General features: G+C 32.9%; 1 protein-coding gene across 2 annotated transcripts; it reads right to left on the reverse strand.

Annotated features, from left to right (window-relative positions):
• Positions 1 to 352: 352 nt before the first annotated feature.
• Positions 353 to 16,800, reverse strand: LOC108334150 (N-terminal acetyltransferase A complex auxiliary subunit NAA15). Of its 2 annotated transcripts, XM_017569814.2 has the most exons (26): positions 16,512 to 16,800; positions 15,598 to 15,676; positions 15,327 to 15,409; positions 15,089 to 15,238; positions 14,399 to 14,514; positions 11,741 to 11,846; positions 11,291 to 11,362; positions 11,083 to 11,198; positions 9,766 to 9,898; positions 8,218 to 8,295; positions 8,077 to 8,130; positions 7,900 to 7,970; positions 6,971 to 7,025; positions 6,782 to 6,877; positions 5,425 to 5,553; positions 5,235 to 5,317; positions 4,914 to 5,144; positions 4,533 to 4,665; positions 4,353 to 4,460; positions 3,433 to 3,564; positions 3,081 to 3,137; positions 2,632 to 2,729; positions 2,454 to 2,512; positions 2,259 to 2,370; positions 1,739 to 1,839; positions 353 to 1,191 (listed from the first exon to the last, which is right to left on the reverse strand). In XM_017569814.2, exons 1-26 carry the CDS (start codon positions 16,560 to 16,562, stop codon positions 1,022 to 1,024), a joined length of 2,673 nt encoding a protein of 890 aa, XP_017425303.1. In that variant the 5' UTR covers positions 16,563 to 16,800; the 3' UTR covers positions 353 to 1,021. The 2 variants fall into 2 exon arrangements, with proteins under 2 accessions (XP_017425303.1, XP_052726629.1); XM_052870669.1 differs by lacking the exon at positions 16,512 to 16,800 and having other exon boundaries at positions 15,327 to 15,392; positions 15,598 to 15,659.
• Between the last annotated feature and the right edge of the window lie 1,336 nt (positions 16,801 to 18,136).

Below are 18,136 nucleotides of genomic sequence, written 5' to 3' on the forward strand. Positions count from 1 at the left end.
ATTATTTATGAACTGTTTGAATTGTAAGCATTAATCAAATTTATACTTTATTCCATGTCCAAATACTGCCTGCTTCAATTAATTTGACTATAGTAAAAGCAAAAAAATTATCAATTGTTTACTTTAAAACATTTCCGTCATAAACTTCTGCGATTCACATGTTCATATATACGTGCTCTTTTGATCTTAGAACTGGCTAATGTATTTAACAAATATATCTATACATGATCGGTCAACTCAACAAAATGCAGCAATAACTGTATACGAGGAATTTAGGTAAATGAATTTCCGGTGGCAGAAAGTATCTGATGTAGGAAACAAGCGCGAAAATTTAAAATCCAAGCGAACAGAATTGAGACTGAATATAGTTGTAAAAATTATTAGAATTGTAATGAATGTATAATATAATATCACAACTAATTTACTCAAACTACAAAATTATAGTTTTTATGCCATTGGTCTCTCTCCCTTTTCCTCTTTTTTAAATCATAATTTTTACAAGTCTTCTATTCTCAACCTTCTGCAATATTCAACATCAGGATTTTCACATGGAATCTAAAGCAAAATTTTGAAATGGTTAAATAACTAATAACTAATACATGATAAATGAGCCAACAAACAGCACAAGTACAACATTCTCTCGGGTAGATGGTGGCCGAATGCAGGACCAAAAACTTAAAATTTCTGCAGCTCTCCCTGCGAAGTAAACAGTAAACCTTGGACGACGATGCACACCTTTGGAGCCTTCCCTCTTAACATCAAGAGAAAAAGGGGGTGAGCAAATAAGAAATTCAACCCAAAAACATAATAGCGGTAGAGTTATACACATGCAAATGGAACACATCAGTTTAGAGAGGGAGAACTCGTGCAAAGAAAATACGTCCGTGAGTTGTTCAGAATTTGATATAACTTAGCATGACTCTTGCTGGGAACTGCAGCCTAGTTTAGGTGGTGTTTCAAATGCAGCTTGAATCCAAAGTAGGTAACCAGCAAACCATTTTTTAGCTAGTTTTCAACTTCCTCAGATGGTGAGATCTTTAAATGCCTCTAGTTTCCCATTTGATGGGGTGGATTCCACATGGTTAGAACTCCCATTTTCAGTGCTCTTGCCTATCTGATTAAAGGCAGAGCTACGACTGCCCTCAAAGTACGTGGAGTACGGGAAAAACTTGGCACAACGCTCTTTCCATCCTGCAAGCAAATTTACCATTTCCAAATTTAAAGAATATAAAACATATTGTATCTCCCCTTTAGGGGGTTTCCTCTGTCTATTCCAAATGGACTTAGATGCAGTCATGGCAGAATTATTGCAGAAGGAATGAGTGAGAGAAGTCATTGAGATGCATCACAACAATGGGTGTCAAAATAACAGATGTATATAGAAAGCAGATACACAAACTCAAATTTCAGAAGAAATTGTGAAAATTAAGAATTTAAATTTCCCTTTCGAAGTGATAACAGAAGACATTTTAGTTAAATGTTATGTCAACAAAAACATAAATGTCAGTTAAAAAATAACACTTTTTGATTTCATTATTATTTTTCCTTAAAATAATATAATTCTCCTCATCACAGAGCAAACGGTGAATTGTTAACTAAGAAACCAAATAAGCATTAGTCTTGGAGATCAGAAGCGCATACATACTTAATATCTCCCAAAAGGTTCATGGCATACACTCTGTTTAAGTCCATTTATATAAAATATAATCAAGCAATAGAAAATAACAATGATACTTACTTAATGCAGCATCCTCATCAACAAGAACTGTTTCAAGAAGCTTATGAACTGCAATACAATCTTTAAGTTTCCATTCCCCGAACGGTCCAAGCACACCATTTCTATAATAACAAATATTGCCCTTAATTTAGAAACCAAAACCGAGCCTAGAAAGGTAAAAACAGAGATTTAATTCTAAGAACACTTCCATAAACACAAACACTTACATGGTGAACGGCAACCCCCAAAAATTATAGGATAAGATATGTTTGTTTTTAAAATTTTGTTTCTATTTAATTCCCCCATCATATTTCAAAATATTTTTGATAGAGAGCTAGGTAAGGCAATGAATTCCAGTAAACTTTTTCAGCCTGTCAGTCAAAATGTGAATAGCACGCCGAGACATGTCAAGCAATGCTGAAGTACGAAATATAAAAATTTTATCCAAAAACAGGTATGCATCACATGCATGAGCGGTGTACCAGTTTGAAGACATGACACGACTTGATAGCATGAAACTTGAGGTTTGTAAGAAGATTACCTTGGCACAAGGTTATTTGTTGACCCTTCAATCAACTTGACAGCCTCAGGCCTTCTGTTGGGATCCAAAACATACAACATTTCCCCAAAAGCAGCTCTATGCATCAAAGAATCTGTAAACAAGATGGAGAATGAATAAGAGATCTTTAAGTCAAATTTGAACCATATGAATCTTCATCTTAATGCTGAGTATCACCTTCATGTTTTTCAAGGAAAGAATTATTTGTCTCAAACAGAGATTTCCCATGCAGCTGACTACATAAAAATAACAACCAGACAAAGGTAAAAATTAAATCATAAATTAACAAAAATGAATATAAGCGACCACAAAAGACAATAAAAGGAGAAAAAAGTAAATAATTGCAGCAGAGAACCTAATCGTTTGGCGCTCAGCTTCCAAGACACTCCAAACAAGTTTCTCACTGTCAGTCACAGGAACATTCATGGATCCCACTTTATTGAAGAATTTAATCTGCAAACCGTGGACTTAAAAAATGAATGATAGCTAAAAGAATCATTTTCCTTAATGGAGGAAAAAAGAAATCAAAATAGAGAGAACTGATATCCTCAAAAGCGAGAAAACTACGGGAGGAGCAAACTTAGTGGGACTTATACCAAATTCAAAGGAGCAGATTTTCGAAGGTTATCCAATTTGCATGTACAAAATGCTAAATATAAACAAATTAAAAAGATGACATGCACAAGTAAAATCAAATACTGTAATGCAATGTTCTGATGTTAATAAACGTGAAAATCCTAACTCTATAATCCAATGACATGTAATTGACTTGTTTATTTTGTTCTTCATATAAATAAAGCATACCAGACAACGATGAGAATCAGGGTGTTCAGTATCCAACCTCAGTAACTGCTTAACAGCCTACAAGTCAATAGATTGAGAACAAAAGATATTTAATTGGCATCATATTCAAACAAGGGAAAGTGCAAAAGCTAGCATGTTTTATAATGTTAAGAAATGAAAAATAACAGATACATATTAATCAGCATAAAATCACAACATAGAGGCCCCTAAACAAGTGTCTAGGAAGACACCAAACTGTTAACCCATATAAACTACAAACCTGACATAATAGCTTTGAATAAGATGCTGTAACCCACCCCACCCTGGGCTCAAAAATAAAAAAAATCTTGGCTCTCAATTTACACATTTTTACCTGGAAGGCAAGTAAAATTTTCTGTTTTCTCATATATAATTCAAAAGAGAGAATGTGTGTCTCCAATGAGTCAGGTGAATTCTTCTGAAGCAGCTTCAAGTATTTTGTGGCTTCCAACAACGGATCTTCAACCTAAGCAGGAGAAAAAAATGAAGGAACAGTAAAATATCAGCATCAACAACTACAATAACTGAATATGCATAATTTTTCAGAACAATTTCCATCAAATTTATCAATGAAATTTCACAGAAATATATCACTGTTGATTAGTTTTTCATAAACCAAATGATGAACTACATCAATTTTGTTAATCCATGTAGATAATGAAACTGTGAAAGCTGTCTTTGGATTCAACATGGCATTTTAACCAATAAACCTTTTTCATTAAAAATGATTGGAAAAACAAATCCTCAGAAAAAAAAACATACAGAACATTTGTAGCCAAAATTACATATTGAATGTCTTGCACATGCATGCACTACACCAGTGAAACCACCATAAAATTCTCTCACACAGATGCTTACACGTCCGGCCAAACTACTAGAATTGGATTGAAATGATGTTTAAGGATCCATCTTTGGAACAACTAGGATTTGTTAAGAGATAATAAAGACTTCATCAAATATATTCTAGGAATGCAGGAACATGATGTGGAACCAGAGAAGGTATGACTAATTTGTCAATAGCTCAGTTCTTGCTACCATTTTTCAAATTTAAAAAAGATATGCACAAGGTAGAGTAAGCATGGGCATTATCTGCGGTTACAATCCAAAGAGCCCTAACATGAGGTGTCTTGTTAAAGATATGATTGTACATCATGATGACGGGCCTTCATGGCTTCACATAACATCTTAGACTTTTGAATAGTTGGTTCTTGATTATACTCAAGCTAAATTAAATTAAATGTATTGAAATTTAACCTGCATCAATATTTCACCACGTGGATCAGGATCAACAGGTTTTGCATGCCGTTTCCCAGACTTTGATACCCCACCAGCACTTGATTCTTCATTTTTTATTTCTGCCTCCTAAAAGAAAAAGAATTAACATGAATACCTTTTCATTAAGAATTTCACCACAGAATAAGAAGCAGTGATTACTTGCTTAGCTCTAGCTTCTGCCTTTCTTTGTTTTTGCCTCATTTTCTTTTTCTGTGAAGGAAGCAACTTAGACATGTCATTATCTTCCTCGGCTGTTGACTTTGGAGGAAAATCATGCAATTTGATATAGCATCTGCAACCCCGAACATTACAAGCATGAGAACATAAATACAAGATCAAAGGGAAATTCCATTTGCATGCATAAATTTAGGCTGTGGATGTCCCAAAGTGATGCTGTTTTAAGTCACAAAACTATAAGAAATTTTTGACCTCTCAAGGACGCAACGCAGGGAAACAATATACCCAATTATATAGAGAACTGAATAACACTGACTAGGATAGCAACACACAGTAAAGCAATTAAGAACTGCATATATGCACCTGATAGCTCCAACGGCTGCTTTATGAAAGTATGCATGCGAATGCAATTGGTCTTGAAATTTAAGCATTTCCACGTATGGACGCAATGTCATTTTCCGTAAGCAGTATGAATGAAAATCAAATTGATCTTCGGTAATATCAGCATAATGCTTCTCCACAGCTAGAAATTTCTTTAGAGCCAGTCCAAGATCACCTTGGCGGAAATAGCTTTCAGCAGAGGCAAGCTCGTACCTTCAAAATATAGATGTTAGAGTGTGTTACAAAATGAAACCATACTATAGCTGGCACGTACACAAATAATACACATTATTAGATACAGACCACATGCACTGCATATCATGTAGGTTGTTGTGCTGATCACCATCTTTTGTGAACAATACAGCAGTTTTTTCTGCCAAAGCCACCTGGACATCAAGGTAATGGTCCAAAGAAAGTCAAAACAGGCATAAGAGAAAACTAGACATATTATAACACGTGAGTGTGAATGAAATCAAATATAAAGATAGAAAACCTGATCAGCCTGCAGCATGCGCTTAACGCATTCACTATTTACATATCGATCAGCAAGATCCATACATCTAGCTTCATCTGCAAATGCAGCAGCAGCAACCAAATCACCAGCATGCTTCAGTATCCGACTCTGATATACGAAAACACCCATCAACCATTCAATTTAACAAGTTTTTCTGCTTGCTACAGACTGTTAATGCAAATTACCACACTGATCCCAACTAAATCCCCTCATTTTGTTATGAAGAGAATGTTAATAGGGTAGAAGGGGGAATTCACAGTAGCCAGATAGAAATACCGATAACCTTGGACAGAGGGCAGCAAATTTAGAGGAAAGGAGAGATAGTGGGTGTTCCAAGATAACCAACTTGCGTCTAAAAAATACATTTGCAATATATAACTGTTTGGTTACAGAGTGATGGAGGAATTTCGACAAATCTTCTTCCCCTTGGTTTCCTTCTGTTTTCTGCTCTGAGGGTTCCTCCCCTTTATCCTTTTCTGTCTCCGTATTACTGCTATGCAGTAGCTTCTCTTATTGTAAGAGTTCTCTTTTCCAATAATATAAATACAAAGCTTACTCATTGCTGGTTGAGCGTTTTTGTTCTTTTATACATTACACATTTTCACCAACATTTGATCTAAAAACATTATTTGTGATTTAACCATTTAACTTGCCTCAATTTGCTCTATAATGAAAAGTTTACCGAGATAATAAAGCAGTTTTGGGAAAAAAGTTCTTCACCAAACTCTGCTCTCTAAATTTGAATATTTGCATGTTTACACATTATCATTTTCTTATAGAAAAAAAAATTGAACATGTTTTTCAATTTCATGTTCAATACTTGGAAATTGATCTATTAGGCCAGATATTGAATATCTTATCTTTTTTTTGCCTAATTAATATTTATTGAAGAAATAAATAATAACTGACATTTCAACTTTTTTATATAGTGTTAGTATACTATAGTTGACCTGTTATTTTGTACAGATGTGGGTTTCTCACTATTGTATTATTGTACAGATGTTAGTTCTGTTACTTTCAACAGCAAACTAGTCTCTATAAATAGTCTATGTACATCACATTTTAAACTGTTCTGAGATCAATAAAAATAGTTCAGTTCATTGTTCGATCTCTCTTCTCTCTCTGTTCATGTTCTCTAAGATATTGCAAGCATGGATGTATAATACAACTAGTTATATTTTGTTTAGAGTATAAAATTTATACATAACACAATTTTTTGATGATATACAATGCTGTTAATTGGTTCTCCAGAAACATCTGTTATATACATCAGCATGCAGAACAAATTTATATAATAGGGGATTAAAAACAATTTGGTGCGTGAATATAAGCAAACCTTGACCGAATACAGATCAATGACAGTAGGCGTGTGACAAATAGCCTCATCAATTTTAGAAAGAGCAATTTCATATTGGCCCAGTCTGTCATAATGCTGCACAGTAAAAACTCACTAAGTAAAAAAAAATAATGGAGCAACCTAGAAACAAATGTTTCAGAAATACCATACAGAAAAATAAGCACAAACCTGAGCCAAGAAGAACAATGTCCACATCAGAGTTGAAGGTGGCTCTTTTTCCATCCTGATACAGGATGAAGATTGATTGTTACACTACACAAAAGTTCCAAATTATAAAAACTTCAATGTAAACTATAAGACATTTTCCCATAATTGGATAGTATCGTTCTTATAACTTCTTTCAGCTCTTTGTGCAATTTTTCTTTTATCTAATTTGACATATCCTCCCCCCCCCCCCCCCCCCCCCTCCCCGGTCCGCCCCCAAGATTTACATTCTGTGTTGTAATTACATAAAAGTTTAATTTATGTTTTTAGGCCCTGAATTGAGGTAAATCTGACCTTGACCCTCAAATTTGAGGAACTAAAAGCAATTTTAGGAAATTATTTTAGTCCCTTAGTATTAAGGGATTAAAACTATAGTTTTTCAAATTTGAGGTACTAAAATGAAGTTCTTAAAATGTTGGGGACAAAAATCACATTCCTCCTAAATTTTAAAAGTAAGAACATAATTAAGCTCTTTACAACACATTACAAGATGGACCCAAAATGGTCATTAGAGAAAATGAGAGTAGATTTGTCCCAAGAAAATTTATGATATGAACATTCTTAATAACATGTATAGCGACTTTCAATTTTATTAGCTCAACATGCCTGATTTGTGTTGGCATTATTTGGGAAAAAGAATACTCCACAACTTGGAAATTTTCTGAATTGCTTAGTAAATAATATCAGTCCATCAAACAAACTATTAATATCAGAATCATAAATTATTTAAGTAACTAATTACTCCAACTGTTACTAACAAATTTTCTCTTTTTTCTCTCTGCAAACTCCTAAGATGATATACATTAACATAGGCAGCCTTATACTTTTACCTTGTCAACATCGTTATCACAACTCTACAACATATATGTTAACAATCATATCACAATTCTTACCGTCCAGGGTATTGACCAGTGGACTTAAGTGAACTCTCTAACTCAAGAATGATCTGTTCCAAAACGTCTGCCTGGACAAAAGTGATAAAACAGAACTCAATCAGAATTTCCTACCACTATGTTTTACAACAACAAACTATATTATTTAAGAAGATGAATGTTAGTAATAAAACTGACCTTCCTAGGTTGATTGTATAACGAAGAAAGATCGGAGAAAAGAGATGGAACTCCCTATAAGCAACACAAGGTAATCCCAATTTAATTTTGAAAGTAGTAAAGTAGGCAGAATATATCACACCAAAATAGATCCCTGTATACCTTAGTTAGGAGAGGCCTAATATAACTATGTGCCGCTTCTCTAAACTTGTCACCTTGTAAAAAATCCAGTGGTATTCTCTGAAAAAGAAATAAACAGACAGCAGTGTTGGGTGAGCTTCATTCTAAAAAATAGTGGTCAAATTGTATTACTCACGTTGACAAAAGAAAAATACTAACATTATGCCACCACAAATTCATTATGTATTACAGATCAGTGGAAGATGCACTCAGTGAGTTTGGAGGTCAGCTGTGAGAAGGGTAATCCAATTACACATGTCAAGCCGAAAGATAATAGAATCAGGTCCAAGTATCTAGAAGACTATACCACCAATTAGTTGGGAAAGGGTGCATGATAATGTAGCCCTTTTTCAGATTAGCCTTTGTAAATCTGACAAATAACTGACAAGCGCATTCACATGCACATAGTGATGGTAAAAAGATCCGTAGGTAAAATCTTATCAGATATTAACTGAATATCTTTAATTGATACTTAATGGGTATGGATATTTTAATTATCTGCATGGACGAGTATTGAGTAGCATAGTATCCACCTTACAGATACTTGCTACCCGCTAGTAATTGTAAATGAATTTTATTTGGATACTTTAAAAAAGAAATCAAGTGATCAAAATAAAACTATTAGCGAGAGAAATATTAACCATTGGAGAATTATTTATAATTTAATTTAATATGAGCAATTTTTTATTTATTTTGACCTATGAAATTGAAGTTGTTTTAAAAAGATTGTTTTTAAAATTTATACTTTATGGTACAACTTAATTAAATTTGGTTTTTAGAAAAAAACATTTTATTTTCACTAACATTTTATTATGCAATTTATTTGAATTATACTTTAAAATTAACTTTTTATGTAAGTTTATATTTTAAAAATTTACTTTCAGATAATTTTATCTAAAATGAAAAAAAAAAATATCCACAAATATTCATGGATATCTTCTGAGTATTTTTTGTGCGGATATCTGGTGGGTAAATCGCTGGAATTTTGTGAGATTTAGCACATGAAAATGTACTGTGATAACCAAACGGATATTCACATTAGTATTAATATTGTATTTTCATGAGAGAATCACAAAAAAAATAATTGTCATTTTGTTCTAAAGAAGTTAGTATCCAAGGAAATTTGCACAAGATTTTACGCTCCAGTGATTTGCAAATATTTTGACTAAATTCTTGAGAGGACCCTTGAATTTAATTTATCCTCCAGCTTGGGTGAGACTGTTAAAAGAGGTTAACTTACTCGTTCATCTATCAAAAAGTTGTTTTTCAATGATATCCATCTCTCACCTAGGTGTAGCTTTTCTTTGTATTTCTAATGTAAGAACTCATACACACATACATGGATTGAGGGATAAATCAATCTCTTAAGTATTTTTCTCATATTTTCATTCTCAAGTACAACAGTTAGTAAACTAATATACCACCAGGGAGGTTCTCCTTTTACACTACATAATTAGTAAATGCAGGTTTTGACGCTAAAAGACAGGTATTAAAGTTGTGATACCTAACTACATGAATTGGCTGCCTTACCTTAACAGCAGAAGACCACTTATATTGCTGCTCAAGTGTTTTGTACAAGGCATCTAACTGATCAATTTCATCAGGAGAAAAATGGCCATTTTCTGAATATAATCCAACACATTTTTGGAGGCCTTCATAATATCTAAGCATCAATACGAAGCACAAATAATTGTTTAGCTTCTATAGGTCAGTGAGATCGTATACAGGATAAAAAGCAAAAGGAATACAAAGAAAGGGGAGTTATTACACAACCATCGTGCACCACTAAATGAATTAAAGAGTTTATGTCCCAAAGCATTTTGGAGGCATTTACAGAATCTAAAAACCATGTGAAACAAAAAGGGTCTAGTTATTTCTTGTCTTAGAAACTGTTTTCTATTTTTAAAAATAAAAACATGTTTGGTAAGAGTAGTTTTCGAAAACTTTTCAAAATTAACATCTCGTTAGATTTAAAAAAAACAAAACAGAAATATGAGTTGTTTTAGTTTTCTACTTTCAATCTTCTATTACTCATGTTCTACCTTACACTTCAATAATCAACTCTGGATGATAATAATTGTGAGCAAAATATTACTACATACATATGGAGGATGGCATGGCAGCCAATGAAAGAAGATAGCTATAGACACACACACTCCATAGAAAAACAATATAAATAAAAAAATAATAATAAAACAAACAAAATATGTTAATAACCATAGACTAAATTCTTTGCTCAAAACAAAACTACTAACAACCTCATTTTCATTAATGTCAAACTACTAGCAATCTCATTTTCATCAAGTTCAAGAGTTCAAAATAACAGATTTAAATAAACAAGAAAGTGGAATAAAAAAAAGAATTGAATAGGCAAAAAAGGAAGTTAATCAAAAGAATTTACAAATAGAGTTAACAGCAGAATTAGAAACACAAATAAGATTAAAAAAAAGGAATAAAGACTTCAATTAGAAAAAAATTGAACAGCAATAAAATAAAGAATTTAATAAAATAAATGATAAATTTCATCATAGAGGAAGAATGGAGAAGAAAAAGGAATTGATAGATGCTTAACGGAATAAAGAAACCACAATATTAATTTGTTTGAAGAAAAAACGTTTTTAAGAAAATAAATTGAAAAACAAAAATTACCACAGAAAATAAGATACAAACTAGACCTTATCCATCCATAAAGAGATGAATGAAGAAAGGATTTAATCATCTAAATATCCTTCTCTGTTGTGGCTAAAGCAAAAGGGAAACATGGAGGAAAAAACCTAAAATGAACACCCAAACAGATATTGCAATTCAGGTATTCAAACTTAAAATGCACGTGGCCAGAAAGATCACCTATAATTGTCAGGGTTCATGCTAAGTAATGCGCGGTACAATTTCTCCCCTTCTTCTAAGTGACCAAGCTTGACTAGAAGTGAGACCTCCTGCTCTTTATAGGCAAGCTTATCAACCTATAGACATAACATGAAACTGGTAAGACATGTTTCTCATTCACACCAAGTTGAATTATCAAATTACCTAAATCAATAAATAAAAAACATACAATTTTTAACTCTTTCTTTTGCAACTCCTCAAGAGCTTTCTGGAAAAGTTCACATTCTTCCAACAAGGAGATCTGGATGAATATATTTGATACAGAAAATCACCATGTCAAGGAAATAATAATAGTGGCATATGAACAGTATGAAAGACTCCATATTCATAAGCATACACAAATATTGATAACAGAAATATTCACATTCACAAAATACAATTTACCTAGATCAAGATATCCAAAGAATGTATATTAGATTCTGAGAAAGTTCTATATGTAGTCTATAACAACAATACTGCGTAAAAGTAAAAGTAACATCAAACAAAAACTCATACAGTAGAAGCCTATTCAAAATCCTATCATGTTACACCAAACAAAAAATATGCAAGGCAGCATTAAGCATTAAGCAATAAACATCAAACATAATAAAATAGTTGCAGCAACAGCCAGAGGAAAGACCTTATACAAAAGCATTTCTCCATGTTCACATCGTTCATTTTCTGGAGGATAATCATCTTCCAAAGTCCCTTCATACGCTTCAAGAATTTCAATAGCCTTTGATGCACTGTTTCATATGAAAAAGGTCAGTACAAGAAAATACCAAAATTGTCATTTGAAAAGTAACCATCAATACTTCAGCCTTGGTGTTAGCATTATCCAAAGCTTCACAGGAGAATTGTGATTTTGGTGTAATACAAACAACATTTGTGCAAAATCTTCATCCACAACATTACCAAGTCTAATCACATCCTAGACCCACAAGAACACAACACCCACCCAACCTTCCACCTGTCCCCCAAAAATGGGAAAAAATAAATTACCTTGTTTTATGAAGCCTTTCATTTTAATTACATTTCTCAGTATTTTTATAATTATTTTTATGACATTCAGGAATTTTTTCTGTGTTTTAATTATAATTTTTTAAAGCATTTTATAATTATTTTTGGGACATTAAGAAATATTATGTGCATCAAGAACATGGAGATTGCCAAATTCGTGACCTTTACAAATAATTGCATAGGATCCTTAGAATGTGGTATCTATGTAGTAGCCAGTAGTCTCAGCCATATTCATGTAACCATCTACAAACTAGCTGGGTAAGCTCTCAGGTGTTATGCAGCAAGCCGTCAGTTAGTTATCACCGTTATATAGCTTGAACCTTAAGCTTACCATGTATAATAAGAGACTGTATACTCATTCCTCTCTAATCAGAATTCAAATTCACTGTCCACAAACTCTAGTTATTTTTTCTTTCAACCATCACATTTATATAGATCCTGGAATAAAAAGTGATCAGGACAGAAAGAGCCAAAGCAATTAAACGCATGAATAAGTTTACTAACAGTTTAAAAATTAAAAGAAAAACTAGGTATACTCACCAATGAGGATAAAATGATATATGGAGCGTAATTGATGAGCACAAAATCATAGACACGAGAAATGAACCCATCCTACATGTAACTTGAGACGAGATGGTCTGTATATCGGGAAAATTGGGTAAAGTCCTCCGGAGACAGCAGGAAGTTTTTATACGACAAATCAACATTTGATAATTGATTTTGCTATTTAAATTATGTTTCATGTCTCCTAGCACGTGACAATAGTAGCGCAAAACTCCTAACTTCTGAATGTAACTATTAACTTCCTTGTCACCATTCTGCATTAAGCCTCTTATGTACCTCTTCCGCTATTATGACCACAATTTATAAAGGGCACTAGTCCATTAATAGTGAGCTAATGAGTTTGGAATCCCTCTATGTGAGGGACACTAACAAAGGTATCCAATAGAGAAGAAATTTTCGACACAGTGAGAATTGGTGATTTGATGCTTCCATTCTGAAAGAAGTCAGAAAGGGAGCAAAAAGCAACCATTTTCTCTTGTTGAGCCCACTAAATCTCCATATCAAGATAACAAGGTAACAGCACAATAAGTTCTACTCAAGTCCTTTTGAGATCCATAAATAAGCTCTAAGACCTTTCTCTTTTTTATGGGTCATCAAAGGCTCATTACACTCCAGAGAAATGAGAAATGTACCCTTCATACCAAAATATAAGAAATTCAAATACTCCCATCAATTTCTTAACATACTAACAACAACTAATTAAACCAATCACCTCACTGTAAATGGAATTTTAAATTAGCAAAACTAGTTTTGCATCATCCCTCAACCAAGCTTGTTTCATAGAAATCTATATGAGAGGGCCTACTTGTAAGATCGCCATTGCTCTCAATACATCTAAGATAAGATGGTAAATGCAAACTGGCTTGTCCAATCCGAATGGATAGATCCATTATGTTGGTGCCCTGTGATCTTCACCATCAGAGTCCATCACTACTACTGTTTCTTTGTGCTCTGCCATTAGGAAGGAAATACACCAAACATACCAGGAATGGCAAGGTAATCAATGAAGGAAATCAGAGGACAAGAACCAATCCGCCACACACTCTCACACTGTGATGCCAACATGTAAGAGAGGACAGCAAACGGGAGACAAGCATGCAGCATCAGCACACAGCTCCTCTGACTGTATGGGATAGGCCAATTTGAAGGTTTAGATCCTCGTATTGTGAGCATTGTATTCTATGCTCACCCACTGAATTTAGAGAAAGTTTTGACCAGCTCTTGATGCCATGTGTATAGATGTTGTTAACAAAAGTAGATAACAAGGATGCTGGAATAACTTATTTATCCATAGGTAATTTATGTAAGACGTGTATTTAAAAATAGTAACTGATTCTTCTTGTTTTTATATATTTACTACGACATGATTTGCACAATCACAGCAATATTTCTCATTGTAAAACACTTGCAAAGAATCACATAACAACCAATTTTATCTTAAAAGTGTCAATATATTAAAAATATAAAGAGTTGACAAACTAAGGGCTTGTTTAGCTTGGTAAAACATATCCTATTTTCATTTCGTGTTTTTCAAGATATTTACAACAATGACACCTGTTTTTTCTTTACTTATACCTTTTAAATATTCATACAAGAAATCGCAAAAACAACATTTAAGAAAATAACCTTTAGGTCGTATACAATTTAGTAAAAAGCCAGCTCAAGCAGCTACCATTAGGATAAAGCATTTAATTTTTATACACACAAATCATACCTAGAGTTCAAATGATGTGCAACAGCAAAGCCAATCCAGTTCATGCGATGATTTGACTTGAGTGTCAGAAGTTGTTGTCGTGTCTCAACAAAGCCAGTTAAATCTCGCATTTGAGCCTACCAATGAGAAGTAAAAGCACGTTCACACTTAGTCAAAACACTTAATGCATTATAGAAGAGTTCACTGACTGCGAGTGCATGACATGAAAAGTGATACACAGTAAAATATCATTGAAAAGTATTTGTGTCTGTTTGAATTATAAAGAATTGTTTAACATCCATTTTCCAATTAGCTTTAGTTCATTGTGCAGCTTAGGTTCATCAGGAAATTGAGATAGTTTAATTACCCTTCTTCTGAATTGTATTCAGTATTAATATTAATTAAAATAATCTGTTTATATAAACCATTTAACTAAGTGTGAAATGTCCAGTCAAGAAATTCACTGAAAATCAGTTTTCTCTTATTTTTATCTCCAACTGCATCCTCAGACTCTTCAGTGATGTGACTAACATACATATCTACCTGTGAGCTTCATCAAGAGTCATAAATGAACTTAGATTGGAAATTAGAGTATCATAAAAGTGTCATTGCTGGCAATCACGGTACGTTATGGGCAAAGTTCATGATAAACTTTACTTCACATCGATAATACCAATATGAAGCTTCGCATCTATGATGAGAAAATGCTACCTGTAAAAGTGACAAGTCCCGCAATATTTCAATATTGTCAGGATCTATTTTCAATGCATTGCGATAGCACTTTATTGCCTCCCTGTATTCTCTGTGCGACCGATAAAGGAGACCATAAACGTGCCAGCAAACATGACTTTTAAGGTCATTCTGCACCAGAAAAAAACAGTAACCTTGAATCACATTACAAACTTTGAGGGGAAGATAGATAAATGGTACAAAATCAAAGGCAACCAACCTTCAATCCATGGCGAACCAATTCGTATGCCTCGGACTTACGATCCATGCAATTCAATGTCAACCCCTTCATTGATAAAGTTTCTATCAACCAGAAGGAGGGAACAGACACATAAATAATAATAATAAAAAAAGAGAGAGCATTAAGAGATGGAGAGAGAACAACTTGGGTTAGGAAATAATATGTTACTCATTTAAAGGAATAAGAAGAAAGTAAATATCCCCTGACCAGAAAGGAAAGGCACCGAAAAACAGGTACAAAAAAATTCTACCTCCATGGTCTGGGAATTTTTTCAAAATGGCATCGGCTGCTTTAAGGCCCTTTTTGTATTGTTTGGTTTCATAGGATTTCTGCAAGAATACAAACAAGGAAAATTAAGTCAGGCCCACAGAAACAGGTAAACCCCCATCCCCAACTCTCCCATAGTATCAACAGCACTTCCCTTGCTTGTAGAATTCCCAATAATCAAGATGATAAAAATCGAATTACGCAAAGTAGTAAGCACACATTTGTTTTTCACATTAAGAAAACCAAACACCAAAAAACACTGCTAACAGAAGTAATTCCACGGTATAGTCTGAGAGTTAGGTCCTACAACAGATATTTATCTACAGAAAGTTCCTTCCAATGCTAGGAACAAAAACAACTGCCAACGTTTCCAAGTCAACGAATTCACTCTTCCCCTTCTACTTAAATAATCTTATCACCATTTATTATTGATGATTACGCCAGGCTATCAGTGCATGCATTGATAAAGACAGCCCCATGCACAAACCGGGTCAGAGCAAATCACGATTCCTTCCAGCTTCCCATTGCCACAAGGGGAAAAGGAAATAAAAAGACAGAGAATACAATAAACTCAAAACAGCAGAGTTGGGGAAGTTCCAATCCCGCTCTAAATAAATCTCAGAAGAGCTGAAAAACAACACAGCGGTGAACCTGGCACATCAAAGTATCGCAGAACTACAACCAAACCTGAATGCTCTGATTATCATCATTTAAATTTGAATAAAGCCTCTAGCGTACTGTCAGCAAACAAAGAGGCGTAAAAGAGTGCTAAGGATAACAAGAGAATCTAGGGTTTTCCAGAAGGAGAAGTAGCAATCGTGGAAGCAGAAGCAAATGAGTGAGTTGGATCGAAGAAGGATACGAAAGCATAAAATTAAAACGAGAACGGAAGCTTACAACAATAAGCTTGAAGAGGTTAGCCTCTCTGGGAGGAAGAGAAACACCCATTGTCGGAGGTTAACGGCAGCGGAAGGAGATAAAGGAGGTGGTGAATGGTGTCTGTGTGTGTGCGTGCGTGCGAGCAATGCAGTGCAACGCAACCCTACTATCAAAAAGAAGAGAGGAAACACTGCTGCTACGTTCTACTGTTTCTCCTTTTCCTTTTTCTATTTTTGTTTAATCCTAATTTGCACTGCACAAAGCAACAAAGAACTCGTGCCTGCGTGTCTCTTCTCTGCCGCCTGCTCCCGCATTCGGTTAACTTCCATACTCAAATTACTACTAGTACTTCACAATTACCATAATTGTCGGTTCGGGTCGGTCTACAATGGCCCATTCATCATATTTTTTGTTAATTTGGATCCATCTGCATACAAAACGGGTAAAATACAAAGTTTTATGTTTTATTTTGATTGATTAAAAACAGAAATCATATTGTTGTTTATAAATATTATGTGCATGTCTATAGTTATAGTTATATACACGTATATTTTTTTTCCAGTTTTACTCTTTTACTTGGTATTTTTAAAATTATAAACTATTTTTCAAATTTACTAAATTACTTGTAATAAAAAAGTATTTACACAATATTACTTATAATATTTTTTATTTCAATAACTAAAAATTATTTTATTTATAGTTATATCTATGATTAGATATTTATAACTATATATTTGTAGTTATATACACCTCTTTGTTGTCTTATTACTTTAAATTATCTTATAGTTTTACTTTTTAAATTTTATAATTATTTGTAAAATTAAATAATTTCCTACTATAAAAAAAAACTATCTACAGCTATTAATACAAAGATTTCCCATTTTTGTGTATGTATTTTTTTCTAATTTAATTTTTAGTTAGTCATTTTTTCATACTAAAACTATTATCTAACCATTTTTATATGTTTATTTAAATTTAACTATTTTTTTAACTAAAATGATTGTTTTATTGTTTTACTTTTAATTGTTTATTCAAATTTAACTAGTTAATATGTAATAAGTAGCTGACATTCTATTTTAAATTCCTGAATTTGTAAATTGTTGCGATTATGGAATTTTAGTTGCACACTTATATTATGTATATGTTAATGTCTAAATCTTCGGCTTTATCATTATTAGTCTTAAATGTTGTTTCATTATATTGAAAGTTATTATAATATTAAATTCAATAAAAATTTGTAATTATAGCAATTAAATTAAATAAATATTTATAATTATAGTAATTAATGTATCTTAATTGCAGTCATCTAATTCCTTATCTCAAACATATTTATAGTTTGATTTTGAATTAACAACCTAATTACAGTTCAAATAACCATACTTTCCTTTAAGCTAATTAATATTAATAATAATATCATGAAAATTATCCTTTTTGACCTCATGATAAATAAAAATAGTTTATCTCATAAACTTGACTAATCATATGGTACATAAAAGCAATAAAATATTTGAAAGATGATTATTCACTTTCACTAGTTAGACCAACAAAAAAAAAGTGTTAAAATATGTTGGATATTCTATTTACAGATATTAGACAATCAAACATTATGTTTGTGTTAGTTATAATTTAAGTATTATTATAAT

The sequence above is a fragment of the Vigna angularis genome, chromosome 11, assembly GCF_016808095.1.
Source record: "Vigna angularis cultivar LongXiaoDou No.4 chromosome 11, ASM1680809v1, whole genome shotgun sequence".
Classification (NCBI taxonomy): Eukaryota; Viridiplantae; Streptophyta; class Magnoliopsida; order Fabales; family Fabaceae; genus Vigna; species Vigna angularis.

What these genes read in the sequence shown, in the direction of transcription:
- LOC108334150 (XM_017569814.2), bottom strand. Translation starts at nt 16,562, where the DNA reads ATGGGTGTTTCTCTTCCTCCCAGAGAGGCTAACCTCTTCAAGCTTATT. An exon ending in GAGAAATGCTTTTGTATAAG is followed by an intron (nt 11,363 to 11,740) that starts GTCTTTCCTCTG and finishes ATATTCATCCAG; the next exon opens with ATCTCCTTGTTGGAAGAATG. An exon ending in CATTGTTCTTCTTGGCTCAG is followed by an intron (nt 6,878 to 6,970) that starts GTTTGTGCTTAT and finishes TTTACTGTGCAG; the next exon opens with CATTATGACAGACTGGGCCA.